The sequence below is a fragment of the Stegostoma tigrinum genome, chromosome 7 (genome assembly GCF_030684315.1).
Source record: "Stegostoma tigrinum isolate sSteTig4 chromosome 7, sSteTig4.hap1, whole genome shotgun sequence".
NCBI classification, from domain to species: Eukaryota; Metazoa; Chordata; class Chondrichthyes; order Orectolobiformes; family Stegostomatidae; genus Stegostoma; species Stegostoma tigrinum.
The window spans coordinates 98276813-98294746 of NC_081360.1; the positions used below are offsets into that span (position 1 = coordinate 98276813).

The window sequence follows — 17934 nt, forward strand, 5'->3', positions numbered from 1 at the left end:
AACTCTTTTAGCTGTTGGAGAGGTAGAACTTCTGAAACCTCGAAAGTCTCTTCCCCTAATTCACTAAGAAACACATAGGCATCAAAAATAGACATTTTATAATTTTGAGGCAGAAACTCACCAAAGTATTTTGCAGTTTTAAAAATTCATTTCAAAGCAACAAATTCCTTGTCTCACTTCCACTTATTTTGTCTGTGAGTAATATCTCAGACACATGCCTCCAGTTTGTTGGGTTAATCACAAATTATCTACAATTGAAGGTGGGATGCTCTCAAATATGTCGCTGGGGAGAACTGGCTCCCCTTCCTAATTCAACTGGTTGGTTAAGACAAGGTTAATTTAAGAAAAGATCCCTCCCTTTGTGGATGCCTTGTCCCAGTCCAAATGTACTTATATTTTAAGAGGAGCCAAATTAACTAGCCCTTCCCAAGTTAAAGAAGGGGTGACATGATTAGCTATGAAACCTAAGTGAAAGATAATAAACCACAAAATGTACACACAGATCAAAGCTATCAGGAACAAAAACAAAGTTGCTGGAAAAGCTCAGCAGGTCTGGCAGCAGCTGTGAAGGAGGAAACAGTTAACATTTTGGGTCCGGTGACACAGATCAAAGATATGTGCAAAAAGGTAACAGTTGAACTGGTTTAGGACTCAGACTTTTGGACTCTGAAGAACAGATGGTGAAATGTTGTGGCTATTAGGTTGGATCATTCTAGTAGTGCTGATTTTGATGGTGATGCAGTTAATTTAGAGATCGTTATTTCTGCAGTTGGCTGACAGGTGTCACTGACTAAGCTCAGCCATTTGGGACAGCGAAGAAGAAAAATTGCTTCACACAGTGTTGAGCATGTGGAATTCTCTGCCACAGAAAGTGGTAGAAGTCAAAATGTTGAATGTTTTCAGGAAAAAGTTAAATATAGCTCTTAGGACTAAAGGGATCAAAGGGTTTGGGGAGAAAATGGGATTGGGGACTGAGTTGGATAATGATCCATGATCGTTTTGTTTGTCAAGCTGGCTTGAAGGGCCGAATGGCCTATTCCTGCTTCTATTTTCTAAGTTTACCATCAATTCAATCAAATCAGGATTTGTCATTTGCAATGTTGTGTCTTATAGGCATTATGAAACCTGGGGTTTTCTTTCATCTGTATTATTTACTAAGAACACCTCCAAATATTCTTCTCAAAATCAATCCTGGATGAATTGCCAGACTTGGTTGTACCTCACAGTGATAGTACAAGATCCCTGAAGTAATCAGATAAGTTAACAATTTTATTAAATCACAGAATCATGCAGTACAGAAGAGGGACTTTGGCCTATCCAGTCTGTAATGTCAACATTACACTTAATTCTACACTAATGCCATTTTTCAACACTTGGCCCATAGCTTGAATGTTGTGGCTGTTCAAGTGCTCATCCAGTTTAAGGTGAAGGGGGAAAGATTTAGAAATGAGCTAGGGAGCAGCTTTTTCATGCAGTGGGTGGTGTGTGTATGGAATGAGCCGCTAGAGGAAGTGGTAGAGGCTGGTACTATTACAAGATTTAAAGGGTATCTGGATGGTGCATGGATAGGAAGGGTTTGGAAGGATATGGGTAAGTGCTGGCAAATGAGACTCGATTAGTTTGGGATTTCTGGTTGGCATGGATGAATAGGGCCAAAGGGTCTGTTTCTATAGTTTCCAACTCTAAGTACTTTTTACAGATTGTGAACTTTCCTGTCCACAGTATACAGAATGCACAGTGTCCTTAAAGCATGCAAAACCCACCATTTTACTTGGCTTTTCAGATCCAGGTCGTCAGAAGGCATTGTCCAGGTTTCTATACTTAACAAAAATTATTATTTATTACAAATAGCGTCATAGAGTCATACAGCGTGGAAACAGACCCTTCGGTCCAATTAGTCCATGCTGAGAGAGATAATAGGAACTGCAGATGCTGGAGAATCCGAGATAATAAGGTGTGGAGCTGGATGAACACAGCAGGCCAAGCAACATCTTAGGAGTAGGAAAGCTGACGTTTCGGGATGAGGGGTCTAGGCCCGAAACGTCAGCTTTACTGCTCCTAAGATGCTGCTTGGCCTGCTACGTTGGTCCATTTCCACACCTTGTTATCTCGGGTAGTCTATGCTAATCATGTTTCCAAACTAAACTAGTCCCATTTAGAGCCATAGAGCCAGAGAGTCATAGAGATGTCCTCCAGTTTCCTCACACAGTCCAAAGATGTGCAGGTTAATTCAATCAGCCAAGCTAAATTACAGGGAGAGGGTTGGGGATGGGTCTGGGTTGGATGCTCTTTGGAGGGTTGGTGTGGGTTCAATGGGACTCTTTCCGCATTATAGGGATTCTATGATTTTTAGTTCATGATATAAACAGGGAGTATGGCTTTGCCCAAATTACATTCGCTACTTGATCTCTTGTTACTGTTTATCCATACATCGCTATCAGAACTGGAAAATCCGTGCCACAGAATTTCTTTTGAAAAGTCAATGACTGGATCTTGGGATCACTAACAAAACAACATCCTGTGAATAACAAAATTTATCCAAACTCAGAATATGAAACTACACTGCACTCAGGTTTACTTCAGTCTGTTTTGACAGGCACTGCTCATCTCTGATTTAAAACATCCCATTAAAAGCTTTATGTAGCTTCAAAGTTATAATTAAACCACACTGACCACAATTTAAACAGTATGCTAATTCTGTAAATGATTCAGTTTCGTTAAATTTCAATACTTTACAGTGGGGGCTGCAAAGTGGAATACAGGCTTACACATTTTTCTCCAGAATCCATAAAATGAGCAAGCAAAGAATCTAAGGGCCAATGGCAGAACATGCCTTCTATCCATAGTTAACAAATCGGGACACCATCCAGGACAAGACAGCCCCGTGAGTGGCACTTATTCACTAATTTCAACACCCATTCCCTTCACCACGTGTCAGCAGTGTGCAGCCCCTCTGGCATACCAGAACTCACCAAGACTCCTTCGACAGCACCTTCCAAGCCAATAGCTTTTACTACCTGGAAGGATAAGGGCAGCAGAAATGTGGGAAAATCACATTTGCAAGTTGCCTCCAAACCACATACTGTTTTGACTTTGAATTGCAATGTCATTCTTTCATTGATACTGAGTCAAAATTCTGAAACTCTTCCCAACAGCAGTGTTGGTAGACTTCCATGTGAAGGACAACAGCATACCAGGCATAATAATAATAATAAGAGCTGGGCTGGCTGGGTATCAATGTGGACTTCACCAGTTTCAAAATCTCCCCTTCCCCCACTGCATCCCTAAACCAGCCCAGTTCATCCCCTCCCCCCACTGCACCACACAACCAGCCCAGCTCTTCCCCCCAACCCACTGCATCCCAAAACCAGTCCAACCTGTCTCTGCCTCCCTAACCGGTTCTTCCTCTCACCCATCCCTTCCTCCCACCCCAAGCCGCACCCCCAGCTACCTACTAACCTCATCCCACCTCCTTGACCTGTCCGTCTTCCCTGGACTGACCTATCCCCTCCCTACCTCCCCACCTACACCCTCTCCACCTATCTTCTTTACTCTCCATCTTCGGTCCGCCTCCCCCTCTCTCCCTATTTATTCCAGTTCCCTCCCCCCATCCCCCTCTCTGATGAAGGGTCTAGGCCCGAAACGTCAGCTTTTGTGCTCCTGAGATGCTGCTTGGCCTGCTGTGTTCATCCAGCCTCACATTTTATTATCTTGGAATCTCCAGCATCTGCAGTTCCCATTATCTCTAGCATACCAGGCATGATGGTTCATCATCAACACCTCAAGGGTATTTAAGGATGGGCAATAAATGCTGACTCAGCCAGCAATACCTATGTCCTATGAATGAATTAAGTGATAGTTCAGTGCAAATCATTTGTACTAACCCTAGTGAAACTGCAGTAGTTTGAACGTAAACAGATTCTAGCTACCGAAAAACAATGACAAACTGTTGACGTATAAATCCACTGACTGAAACTCCAGGTGCCTTATAAAAACAAGGACACCACCTCATCTCGCAGACATCTGAACTCTTTGGGCTATCTTTTTCACATCCACAAGCTGCGCAGTTCCCCGGGAGCAAGTCATAGAGCTATTGGCTCACCAAAAGCCTTTATCACCAGCAACTGGTCACCATTCCACAGACCAATCAGCTACTTGTTACCAGTGTGCTTTGTAATAGATTTGATTGGATTTGATTTATTATTGTCATATGTACCGAAGTAGAGTGAAAAATTTTGTTTTGCGTGCAGTACAGGCAGATCATACTATGGGTGATTGAACAGAGTGAGGAATACAAAGTTACTGCAGCAAAGAAGGTGCACAAAATGCAAAATCAGCATTAGATTTGAAATTTGAGAGGTCCATTTGGAAGTCTAATAACAGCAGGGAAGAAGCTGTTCTTAAACCGGTTGCTACGTGTGTTTAAGATTTTGTTATATTTTGCTGGACAGAAAAGGTTGGAAGAGATTATAACCTGGGCGGGATGGGTCTTTGATGATGCTGGCTGCCTTCCCAAAGCAGCAAGAAGTGCTGGTGGAGTCAATGGGAGGAAGGTTGGTTTGTGTGATGGATTGGGCTGTGTTCACAACTCTGTAGTTTCTTACGGTCCTGAGCACAGCAGTTGCCAGACCAAGTTGTGATGCATCCAGATAGAATGCTTTCTTTGGTGCATCCATACAAGTTGGTGAGCGAGTTTATGGACACGCTGAATTTCCTTCACCTCCTGAGGAAGAAGAGGCGTCATTTTGCATTTCTTGACCGTCACAATATGGGTGGACCAGGACAGATTGTTGGTGATCATCACTCCTAGGAACGTGGCACTCTCAACCCTCTCCACCTCAGCTCCATTGATGTAGGCAGGGGCCTGTCCTCCTCCTTGCTTCCCACAGTCGACAATCAGCCTTGTTGGAACACAGCAGGTCTGATAGCATCAGAGGAACAGGAAAGTCAACAGTTCAGGTTGGCACACTTCACCAGAATGCTGATGACCCGAAACGTTGACGTTCCTGCTCCTCTGAAGCTGTCTGACCTGCCATGTGCCTCCAGCTCCACACTGTGTTGACTCTGACTCCAGCGTTGGCAGTTCTTGCTTTCTGTCAATTAGCTCTTTTATTTTGCTGACATTGAAGGGGAAATTGCTAGTTTACACCAAACCACAAAGCGCTCTATCTCAATGCTGTATTCTGTCTCATCATTTTATGATATCTGGCCTACAACAGTGAACTTGTAGATGGAGTTTGGACAAAACTTGGCCACACAGTCATGAGCATACAGTAAGGGGCTGAGTACATAGGCTTGTGGGGCACGAGCATTGCGGGTTGGCGTAGAGCCGGTGCTGTTGCCCAACTTCACTGACTGTGGTTAGGTGGGTCAGTAAGTCAAAGATCCAGAGCAGAGGCAAGACCTAGGGCTCAAGAGTTTGAAGATCACATTGTTTCGGATTGTAGTGTTGAAGGCGGTGTTGTAGTCAATATGTAGAAGCCTGGCACAGGTATCCTTCGAATCATTGAATCCCTACAGCGTGGAAGCAGGCCATTCAGCCCATCAAGACCCACCAAAGAGCATCCCACCCAAGCTCCCCCTACCTGTAATCCTGTGGCTAATCCACTTGACCTACATTTCTCTGGATACCAAGGGCAATTTCCCACAGCCAATCCACCCAAATCTTTGAAGAGGTGACCAAACACGTGGATGAAGGTTGAGCAGTGGATGTGGTATACATGGATTTAAGTAAGGCGATTGATAAACATCCCCCATGGTAGACTTGCGCAGAAGATAAGGAGGCACGGGAAAGGGGGAAATGTAGCAGATTGGATTCAGAATCGGCTGACCCTTAGAAGACAAAGGGTGGTAGTGGACAGAAAATATTTAACATGGTGCTCAGTTACGAGTGGTGTACCACAAGGATCTGTTCTGGGTTCTCTTCTATTTGTGATACTTGTAAATGATTTGGATGAAGGAGTAGAAGGGTGGATCAGTAAGTTTGTGGATGATACAAAAGTGTGTCAAGTTTTGGATGGTGCGGAGGGCTGTTCTATGTTACAAAGGGACATTGACAGAATGCAGAGCTGGGCTGCGAAGTGGCAGATGGAGTTTAACCCTGAAAAGTATGAGGTGATTCATTTTGGAAGGACAAACCTGAAAGCAGAATATAGGGTTAACGGAAAGATTCTTGGCAGTGTGGAGGGGCAGAGGGATCTTGGGGCTCATGTTCAGAGTTCCCTGAAAGCTACCACCCAGGTGGATAGAGTTGTTAAGAAGGCGTATGGTGTGTTAGCTTTCATTAATAGAGGGAAACTCAAAAACAACAATGACAGAACAGAGACCTGGATAAGAAACCTCTCCGACAGGAAACTGACTGACACGGAAAAAGCCGCTCTCACCCAGGGACTGAAGTACAACAACAGGGACGCCAACAAAACAGAATTCCTAGTTAATAAAGCAGCATCTCAGGAGCAGAAAAGGATGTGTGGGAGATGGCCCAGGTGAATTTGAGGTTGGGGTGGAAGGTGTTGGTGAAGTGGATGAACTGTTCGAGCTCCTCTGGGGAGCAAGAGGCGGCGCCGATGCAGTCATCAATGTAACGGAAGAAGAGGTGGGGTTTGGGGCCTGTGTAGGTGCGGAAGAGGGACTGTTCCACATAACCTACAAAGAGGCAGGCATAGCTGGGGCCCATGCGGGTACCCATGGCCACCCCCTTTGTCTGTAGGAAGTGGGAGGAATCGAAAGGGAAGTTGTTGAGGTTGAGGACGAGTTTGGCTCAGCGGATGAGGGTGTCAGTGGAGGGGGACTGGTCGGGCCTGCGGGACAGGAAGAAGCGGAGGGCCTTGAGGCCATCTGCATGAGCAATACAGGTGTATAGGGACTGGACATCCATGGTGAAAATGAGGTGTTGGGGGCCAGGGAATTGGAAGTCCTGGAGGAGGTGGAGGGCGTGGGTGGTGTCACGGATGTAGGTAGGGAGTTCCTGGACCAAAGGGGAGAAAATGGAGTCCAGATAGGTGGAGATGAGTTCGGTGGGGCAGGAACAGGCTGAGACAATGGGTTGACCAGGGCAGGCAGGCTTGTGGATTTTGGGAAGGAGATAGAAACGGGCTGTGCGGGGTTGAGGTGCAATGAGGTTGGAGGCTGTGGGTGGGAGGTCCCCTGAGGTGATGAGGCCATGAATGGTGTTGGAGATGATGGTTTGGTGCTCGGGTGTGGGGTCATGATCCAGGGGGCAGTAGGAGGTGGTGTCGGAGAGTTGGCGTCTGGCCTCAGCGATGTAGAGGTCAGTGCGCCATACTACCACTGCGCCTCCCTTATCTGCGGGTTTGATGGTGAGGTTGGGGTTGGAGCAGAGGGAGTGGGGGGCTGCCCGTTCTGCAGGGGAGAGGTTGGAGTGGGTGAGGGAGGTGGAGAGGTTGAGGCGGTTGATGTTCCGACGGCAGTTGGAGATGAAGAGGTCAAGGGAGGGTAGGAGGCCTGGGGGTGGTATCCAGGAGGAGGACTTGTGTTGGAGGCGGGTGAAGGGGTCAGTGGAGGGAGGGTTAGGCTCCTGGTTAAAGAAGTAAGCGTGGAGGCGAAGGCAACGGAAAAACTGCTCGATGGCCAGACGTGACTGGTATTCGTTGATGTGTGGTTGTAGGGGGACTAGCCACACAAGGCCAACAATATCAATGAAGAAACACAACAAACTATCAGACAGATAGCAGTCCTGACACTAACCAGAAAGAGGGAACTCAGCACCCTCAACACACGGGAAAGACAGGCCCTGGACAGATTAAAGAAGGACAAGAACATCACGAGACTACCTACAGACAAAGGGTGCTTTACAGTGATAATGAATAAAAGGGACTACATCTCCAAAGCACAAGCACAACTCTCCAGTGAGAACAAATACCGGCCAGTACAGACTGACCCGACACCACAACTAGGCAACAAAATCCTCTACACGCTACAAAGACTTAAACAAACAGGACAGGTCAACAAAGTGGAATTCTTAAGCATGAAACCTGAATGAACGAACACACCCCAATTCTATGGCCTCCCTACAGTACACAAGCCGGAAGTCCCCCTCAGACCCACAGTCTCCCTTACTCCATTGCACAGATTAGCCAAAGAACTACAAAGGAGACTCAGACACCTAGTCAACAAATCACCCCACTCTATCCACTCAGCCCAAGAATTCCTCAACTACATCAAAGACAAAAAGATAGTGGACGAAGAGACCATGATATCATTTGAAGTCACTGCCCTGTTCACATCAATAAACATTAGACTAGCAAGGGAAACAATGACAACTGAAAAGAGACGACATTTCTTCAGCCAGAGAGTGGTGGGCTTGTGGAATTCATTGCCACGGAGTGCAGTGGAGGCCGGGACGTCGGATGCCTTCAAGGCAGAGATCGACAAATTCTTGATCTCAAAAGGAATCAAGGGCTATGGGGAGAGTGCAGGGAAGTGGAGTTGAAATGCCCATCAGCCATGATTTAAATGGCAGAGTGGACTTGATGGGCCAAATGGCCTTACTTCCACTCCTATGTTTTATGGTCTTATGGACAACACTACTTGAACAAGAGCACGACCACAGTGAAACCATCTCCAAAGACAATATACTTAAGCTACTGGACCTATGCCTGGCCACCCACTTCACTTTCAACAGCCAAACATATGAACAAATCAATGGGACACCCATGGGATCACGTATCTCCAGGCTCATAGCAGAAGCAGTGATGCAAAGACTAGAAAGGACCCACCTTCCGCAAATCCAACCTAAACTGTGGGCACACTATGTATAAGACACAGTTGTCAACATTAAACACACCAAATGAGAGGATACACACAAACTTATAAACCACACCCTCACCAGAATAAAATTCACCAGAGAGGAGGAGAAGAGTAAATGGCTCCCATTCCTGGACATCATGGTGGAGCGCAAGACAAATGGGGAACTGCAAGCGAAAGTACACTGAAAAGCCACACACACACACCAGGTACTGAGCTTTAACAGTAACCATCCCAGTACACACAAACGAAGCTGCATTTTAAAAGGACAACAACACATGGCAGCAACACAGAACTACACCAGGAATCAAGGAGAATGGATATCCAAAGAACTGAGTCAGAAGATGCCTACGGGAACAGCATCAGAAAGAGGCTACACACCCTGACACACTCAACACACTACCCTACATCAGGAACACGTCAGAACTCACCACAAGACTCCTACGACTGCTGGGCATCAGAGTGGCACACAAGCCCAGGTCAACCATACATCAACTGCTCACCTGAACGAAGGACCCACTCCCCGTCATGGACAGGACCAATATCACCTACAAGATCCCCTGCAGAGACTGAGAGAAACACTACATCGGACAAACAGGAAGGAAACTACAGAAAGGCACGACGAATATTTACCCATCTCAATCCACATGGACAAGGAGAACCACCACTTCGACTGGGACAACACCAAAATCCTGGGACAGGCTCGGCAGAGACAGGCACAGGAATTCCTAGAAGCATGGCACTCCACAAAACAGGCTATTAATAAACATATTGAACTTGACCCTGTATACATTTCACTTCGAAGGAAACCTAAAAGTGAGGTAATCCATCTCAACGGACCCCAAGAGTTTAAAAACCAGGCAGGAAAAAACACCAACGCTTCATCAGAGGCTGCACTGAGGATGTTACCCAAAACGGTAATGAAACGTCTGCGGAACAAGAAACCAGCTTGGCCAGCCAACCAACCTCAACAAGCTCAAAACCCACAATGCGAGCTACAAATCTACTCCAAAACCTTAGAGAGTGATTGAGTTCAAGAGCCGTGAAGTTATGCTCCAGCTGTACAAAAGCCTGATTCGGCCACACCTGAAGTATTGTGTCCAGTTCTGGTTGCCTCATTACAGGGAAGATGTGCAAGATGTGTATGTCTGGACTTGTTGAGCCAGTAGGTGCATTATAAGGGATGGAGGCGGACTGGGAGGCAGAGTTGATATGAGCCATGACTAATATCTGAAGGCACTGTTACAATAGAGTTACAAAGGAGCCTAAACCTGAAAGAACTGCAGATGCTGTAAAAATGACGTTAACTGTAATTTTTTTCTTCACAGATGCTGCCTGATCTGCTGAGATTTTCCAGCAACTTATATTATTTTTCCCAAAGTGAGTGCTTTCTGTGTGGACTTGCCTTTTCCTGCATCAATCTGTCTGCAGCTTTCTCAGAGATAGTAGGAACTGCAGATCCTGGAGAATCTGAGATAACAAGGTGTGGAGCTGGATGAATAGGCCATCAGGGGAGCAGGAAAGCTGACATTTTTTTCCCCCTGAAGAAGGGTCTAGGCCCGAAATGTCAGCCTCCCTGCTCCTCTGATGCTGCTTGGCCTACAAACTTTTGGGAAGGTCACTCAATGCAATGTGCCCATCTGACCTGATCGAGAATGTGCTGTCCAAGTTCACCTGCACATCTGCCAATGTAGTATACTGTATCCAATGTACACGGTGTGGCTTCCTCTACATTGGGGAAACCAAGCGGAGGCTTGGGGACTGCTTTGCAGAACACCTTCGCTCAGTTCGCAATAAACAACTGCACATCCCAGTCGCGAATCATTTTAACTCCCCCTCCCATTCCTCAGACGAGATGGCCTGCTGTGTTCCTCCAGCTCCACACCTTGTTATCTCAGATTCTGCAGTTCTCACTATCTCTAAAAGTTGAGAGCCTGGCAGAGTGCCCAGCTCGGAGCTAATTTCCCAGCCCGGCTTTTTTTTGAATTCCGGCAAAGGTCGACAATGCCACAATGATGCCACCCGAACGTTGCAGGAACAGCAACTCATATTCCGCTTGGGAACCCTGCAGCCCAATGGTATCAATGTGGACTTCACAAGCTTCAAAATCTCCCCTTCCCCAACTGCATCCTCCCAATTCCTCTGCCTCCGCCGCATCTGCTCCCACGACAAGACATTCCACTCCCGCACATCCCAGATGTCCAAGTTTTTCAAGGACCGCAACTTTCCCCCTACAGTGATCGAGAACGCCCTTGACCGCGTCTCCCGCATTTCCCGCAACACATCCCTCACACCCCGCCCCCGCCACAACCGCCCAAAGTGGATCCCCCTCGTTCTCACACACCACCCCACCAACCTCCGGATACAACGCATCATCCTCCGACACTTCCGCCATCTACAATCCGACTCCACCACCCAAGACATTTTTCCATCCCCACCCCTGTCTGCCTTCCGGAGAGACCACTCTCTCCGTGACTCCCTTGTTCGCTCCACACTGCCCTCCAACCCCACCACACCCGGCACCTTCCCCTGCAACCGCAGGAAATGCTACACTTGCCCCCACACCTCCTCCCTCACCCCTATCCCAGGCCCCAAGATGACATTCCACATTAAGCAGAGGTTCACCTGCACATCTGCCAATGTGGTATACTGCATCCACTGTACCCGGTGTGGCTTCCTTTACATTGGGGAAACCAAGCGGAGGCTTGGAGACCGCTTTGCAGAACACCTCCGCTCAGTTCGCAACAAACAACTGCACCTCCCAGTCACAACCATTTCCACTCCCCCTCCCATTCTCTTGATGACATGTCCATCATGGGCCTCCTGCAGTGCCACAATGATGCCACCCGAAGGTTGCAGGAACAGCAACTCATATTCCGCCTGGGAACCCTGCAGCCTAATGGTATCAATGTGGAGGGATAATGGGAACTGCAGATGCTGGAGATTCCAAGATAATAAAATGTGAGGCTGGACGAACACAGCAGGCCAAGCAGCATCTCAGGAGCACAAAAGCTGACGTTTCGGGCCTAGACCCTTCATCAGAGATGGGGATGGGGGGAGGGAACTGGAATAAATAGGGAGAGAGGGGGAGGTGGACCGAAGATGGAGAGTAAAGAAGATAGGTGGAGAGAGTGTAGGTGGGGAGGTAGGGAGGGGATAGGTCAGTCCAGGGAAGACGGACAGGTCAAGGAGGTGGGATGAGGTTAGTAGGTAGCGGGGGGTGCGGCTTGGGGTGGGAGGAAGGGATGGGTGAGAGGAAGAACCGGTTAGGGAGGCAGAGACAGGTTGGACTGGTTTTGGGATGCAGTGGGTTGGGGGGAAGAGCTGGGCTGGTTGTGTGGTGCAGTGGGGGGAGGGGACGAACTGGGCTGGTTGAGGGATGCAGTAGGGGAAGGGGAGATTTTGAAACTGGTGAAGTCCACATTGATGCCATATGGCTGCAGGGTTCCCAGGCGGAATATGAGTTGCTGTTCCTGCAACCTTCGGGTGGCATCATTGTGGCAGTGCAGGAGGCCCATGATGGACATGTCATCAAGAGAATGGGAGGGGGAGTGGAAATGGTTTGCGACTGGGAGGTGCAGTTGTTTTTTGCGAACTGAGCGGAGGTGTTCTGCAAAGCGGTCCCCAAGCCTCCGCTTGGTTTCCCCAATGTAGAGGAAGCCGCACCGGGTACAGTGGATGCAGTATACCACATTGGCAGATGTGCAGGTGAACCTCTGCTTGATGTGGAATGTCATCTTGGGGCCTGGGATGGGGGTGAGGGAGGAGGTGTGGGGACAAGTGTAGCATTTCCTGCGGTTGCAGGGGAAGGTGCCGGGTGTGGTGGGGTTGGAGGGCAGTGTGGAGCGAACAAGGGAGTCACGGAGAGAGTGGTCTCTCCGGAAAGCAGACAGGGGAGGGGATGGAAAAATGTCTTGGGTGGTGGGGTCGGATTGTAAATGGCGGAAGTGTCGGAGGATGATGCGTTGTATCCGGAGGTTGGTAGGGTGGTGTGTGAGAACGAGGGGGATCCTCTTGGGGCGGTTGTGGCGGGGGCGGGGTGTGAGGGATGTGTCGCGGGAAATGCGGGAGACACGGTCAAGGGCGTTCTCGATCACCGTGGGGGGAAAGTTGCGGTCCTTAAAGAACTTGGACATCTGGGATGTGCGGGAGTGGAATGTCTTGTCGTGGGATCAGATGCGGCGGAGGCGGAGGAATTGGGAATAGGGGATGGAATTTTTGCAGGAGGGTGGGTGGGAGGAGGTGTATTCTAGGTAGCTGTGGGAGTCGGTGGGCTTGAAATGGACATCAGTTACAAGCTGGTTGCCTGAGATGGAGACTGAGAGGTCCAGGAATGTGAGGGATGTGCTGGAGATGGCCCAGGTGAACTGAAGGTTGGGGTGGAAGGTGTTGGTGAAGTGGATGAACTGTTCGAGCTCCTCTGGGGAGCAAGAGGCGGCGCCGATACAGTCATCAATGTACCGGAGGAAGAGGTGGGGTTTGGGGCCTGTGTAGGTGCGGAAGAGGGACTGTTCCACGTAACCTACAAAGAGGCAGGCATAGCTGGGGCCCATGCAGGTGCCCATGGCCACCCCCTTAGTCTGTAGTAAGTGGGAGGAGTCAAAAGAGTTGTTGAGTGTGAGGACGAGTTCAGCTAGGCGGATGAGAGTGTCGGTGGAGGGGGACTGGTCGGGCCTGCGGGACAGGAAGAAGCGGAGGGCCTTGAGGCCATCTCCATGCGGAATGCAGGTGTACAGGGACTGGACGTCCATGGTGAATATGAGGTGTTGGGGGCCAGGGAATTGGAAGTCCTGGAGGAGGTGAAGGGCGTGGGTGGTGTCACGGACGTAGGTGGGGAGTTCCTGGACCAAAGGGGAGAAAATGGAGTCCAGATAGGTGGAGATGAGTTCGGTGGGGCAGGAGCAGGCTGAGACGATGGGTCGACCAGGGCAGGCAGGTTTGTGGATTTTGGGAAGGAGATAGAAACGGGCCGTGCGGGGTTGGGGAACAATGAGGTTGGAGGCTGTGGGTGGGAGGTCCCCTGAGGTGATGAGGTCGTGAATGGTGTTGGAGATGATGGTTTGGTGCTCGGGTGTGGGGTCATGATCGAGGAGGCGGTAGGAGGTGGTGTCGGAGAGTTGGCGTCTGGCCTCGGCGATGTAGAGGTCAGTGCGCCATACTACCACTGCGCCACCCTTGTCTGCGGGTTTGATGGTGAGGTTGGGGTTGGAGCGGAGGGAGCGGAGGGCTGCCCGTTCTGCGGGGGAGAGGTTGGAGTGGGTGAGAGGGGTGGAGAGGTTGAGGCGGTTGATGTCTCGACGGCAGTTGGAGATGAAGAGGTCGAGGGAGGGTAGGAGGCCTGGGGGTGGTGTCCAGGAGGAGGACTTGTGTTGGAAGCGGGTGAAGGGGTCAGTGGAAGGAGGGTTGGGTTCCCGGTTGAAGAAGTAGGCATGGAGGCGAAGACGGCAGAAAAACTGCTCTATGTCCGACCGTATCAGAGATAATGGGAACTGCAGATGCTGGAGATTCCAAGATAATAAAATGTGGGGCTGGATGAACACAGCAGGCCAAGCAGCATCTCTGATGAAGCGTCTAGGCCCGAAACGTCAGCTTTTGTGCTCCTGAGATGCTGCTGGGCCTGCTGTGTTCATCCAGCCTCACATTTTATTATCTATGTCCGACCGTGACTGGTATTCGTTGATGTGTGGTTGTAGGGGGACAAAGGTGAGCCCCTTGCTCAGGACTGACCGTTCGTCCTCAGTCAGTGGGAGGTCTGGGGGGATGGTGAAGATGCGGCAGGGCTCAGTGTGGCTGTCTCCTCTGGGGTTGCAGGCTGTGGAGGTGGTGGGCGGGGCGATGAGGTCGTCGGCCGTGGGCGGGGTTCCGTCGGCCGTGGGCGGGGTTCCGTCGGCGTCGGCCGTGGGCGGGGTTCCGTCGGCGTCGGCCGTGAAGTATCAATGTGGACTTCACCAGTTTCAAAATCTCCCCTTCCCCTACCGCATCCCAAAACCAGCCCAGTTCGTCCCCTCCCCCCACTGCACCACACAACCAGCCCAGCCCTTCCCCTCCACCCACTGCATCCCAAAACCAGTCCAACCTGTCCCTGCCTCCCTAACCTGTTCTTCCTCTCACCCATCCCTTCCTCCCACCCCAAGCCGCACCCCCATCTACCTACTAACCTCATCCCACCTCCTTGACTTGTCCGTCTTCCCTGGACTGACCTATCCCCTCCCTACCTCCCCACCTATACTCTCCTCTCCACCTATCTTCTTTTCTCTCCATCTTCGGTCCGCCTCCCCCTCTCTCCCTATTTATTCCAAAACCTTCTCCCCATCCCCCTCTCTGAGGAAGGGCTTAGGCCTGAAATGTCAGCTTTTGTGCTCCTGAGATGCTGCTTGGCCTGCTGTGTTCATCCAGCTCCACACTTTGTTATCACGCATCATATTCCCGATTTAATTCGCTCGCAAGCGGATATCGCATTCCGCTGCAAAGCACCGATTCTCGCCCGTTGCTGTCGGCTCACACTGCACCGGCAGCGCAAGTTTGCCCGTTTTTATATCCCTAATGGGACCAACCACACCGAAAGTGAGGGTTAATTTCTGCGCACAAACGCGAGTGAGAGAGTTCGAGGGACAACACGGTGTGGAGCTGCAGGCTAGGCAGCAACAGGGAAACAGGAAAAGCTGACGTTTCAGGTTGTTTTGTTTCTCTCTGGAAAAGGGTCTAAACCCTGCTCCCTCTGATGCTCTTGGCCTGCCGTGTTCCTCCAGCTCCACACCTTGTGATCTCAGATTCTGCAACTTGTGCAGTTCTCACTATCTCTAAAAGTTGAGAGCCTGGCAGAGTGCCCAGCTCGGAGCTAATATCCCAGCCCGGCTTTTTTTTTTGAATTCCAGCAAAGGTCGAACAGCAGCAGCAAGAAGAGACACACGCACACAGAGAGACAGAGCGAGCTGTGGCACTATGTCCGCGCCGCTGTACCGGCTCCTCACCGCCAAGCGGCTGCCCCCGCCCGCAATTCGCGCTTTCGGCTACAAATCCACCGCGAGGGCGTCGGTAGAGGAGCGAGAGGGTTTGAAAACCATAGAGGATCTCCCTGGGAGTGGCCTGCTGTCCACCTTCTACTGGCATTTCATCAAAGGATACCACCAGAAAGCCCACGAGTTTCAGGTGAGGGGGCTCGCCACCCGGGGCTCTCTGCCACATTCAGTGGGGGGAAGGTTGCGGTGGTGTTGGGGAGCACCGGTTCCAGGGTTGAACCGGAGGGTCTCTACCCCTCGGGCGAGGGGGAACGGTGGGGTCACTGTCACAATAGCCTCGGACTGTGTGGGAGTTATGATGTGGAGGCGCTGGTGTTGGACTGGGGCGGACACCGAAATGCGACAGGCTTATCTGAAATCACAAGTTTTCAGAGGGACCTCACCTAATGAAGGAGCGGCGTTCTGAAAGTTTATGGTTTTAAATGAACCCGTTATTGATCGATTGATTGATTTATCTGTCGTGTGTACCGTATTACATTGCAAAACTTTGTTTACCAGCCATACAGGCAGATCGGAGGGAAGCGAGAGGGGGAATAGCTGGGGCCTTAACACGGATCTTTGCAGGATTCTTGAGCAGGGTGAAGTCCCGGCTGATGCTGTCCCCTTGTTTAAGAAGCAGGGATAATCGAAGTAATGAGCCTGATGTCAGTGGAAGGGAAGCTGCTGGAAAAGATACTGAGGAATAGGATCTATTCCCATTTGGAAGAAAATGGGCTTATCAGTGATAGGCAGCATGGTTTTGTGGAGGGAAGGTCATGTCTTACCAACTTAATATAGTTCTTTGACGACATGACCAAAGTTGATTGATGAGAGAAAGGCTGCAGATGTCATGTACAGGGACTTCAGTGAGGCGTTTGATAGGGTTCCCCATGGCAGGCTGATGGAGAAAATGAAGTTGCATGGGGTCCAGGGTATGCTAGCTAGATGGATAAAAAAACTGGCTGAGCAACAGGAGACAGAGAGTAGTAGTGGAAGGAGGTTTCTCAAATTGGAGACCTGTGACCGTGGTGTTCCACAGGGATCTGTGCTGGGACCACTGTTGTTTACCATATACGATATATGTCAACACGGCTTTGTGAGGGGTAGGTCATGCCTTACAAACCTTATCGAGTTTTTTGAGGATGTGACTAGAAAAGTTGATGAGGGTCGAGCTGTGGATGTGGTGTATATGGACTTCAGTAAGGCATTTGATAAGGTTCCCCATGGTAGGCTCATTCAGAAGGTCAGGAGGAATGGGATACAGGGGAACTTAGCTGCTTGGATACAGAATTGGCTGGCCAACAGAAGACAGTGAGTGGTAGTAGAAGGAAAATATTCTGCCTGGAAGTCAGTGGTGAGTGGAGTTCCACAGGGCTCTGTCCTTGGGCCTCTACTGTTTGTAATTTTTATTAATGACTTGGACGAGGGAATTGAAGGATGGGTCAGCAAGTTTGCAGACGACACAAAGGTCGGAGGTGTCGTTGACAGTGTAGAGGGCTGTTGTAGGCTGCAGCGGGACATTGACAGGATGCAGAGATGGGCTGAGAGGTGGCAGATGGAGTTCAACCTGGATAAATGCGAGGTGATGCATTTTGGAAGGTCGAATTTGAAAGCTGAGTACAGGATTAAGGATAGGATTCTTGGCAGCGTGGAGGAACAGAGGGATCTTGGTGTGCAGATACATAGATCCCTTAAAATGGCCACCCAAGTGGACAGGGTTGTTAAGAAAGCATATGGTGTTTTGGCTTTCATTAACAGGGGGATTGAGTTTAAGAGTCGTGAGATCTTGTTGCAGCTCTATAAAACTTTGGTTAGACCGCACTTGGAATACTGCGTCCAGTTCTGGGCGCCCTATTATAGGAAAGATGTGGATGCTTTGGAGAGGGTTCAGAGGAGGTTTACCAGGATGCTGCCTGGACTGGAGGGCTTATCTTATGAAGAGAGGTTGACTAAGCTCGGTCTCTTTTCATTGGAGAAAAGGAGGAGGAGAGGGGACCTAATTGAGGTATACAAGATAATGAGAGGCATAGATAGAGTTGATAGCCAGAGACTATTTCCCAGGGCAGAAATGGCTAGCACGCGGGGTCATAGTTTTAAGCTGGTCGGTGGAAAGTATAGAGGGGATGTCAGAGGCAGGTTCTTTACGCAGAGAGTTGTGAGAGCATGGAAT

The 17934-nt window shown here is 49.6% G+C and overlaps 1 protein-coding gene across 1 annotated transcript in view; it reads left to right on the forward strand.

Moving 5' to 3' along the window:
- The first annotated feature begins 15036 nt into the window (after window positions 1-15036).
- The window catches only part of LOC125454291 (sterol 26-hydroxylase, mitochondrial), a 57280-nt gene continuing 54382 nt past the window's right edge, over window positions 15037-17934 (forward strand). Inside the window, exon 1 of the mRNA XM_059647548.1 lies at window positions 15037-15915. Within this exon, the coding sequence (XP_059503531.1) occupies window positions 15709-15915 (207 nt within the window). The 5' untranslated portion in view covers window positions 15037-15708. The remainder of the gene's footprint in view (window positions 15916-17934) is intronic.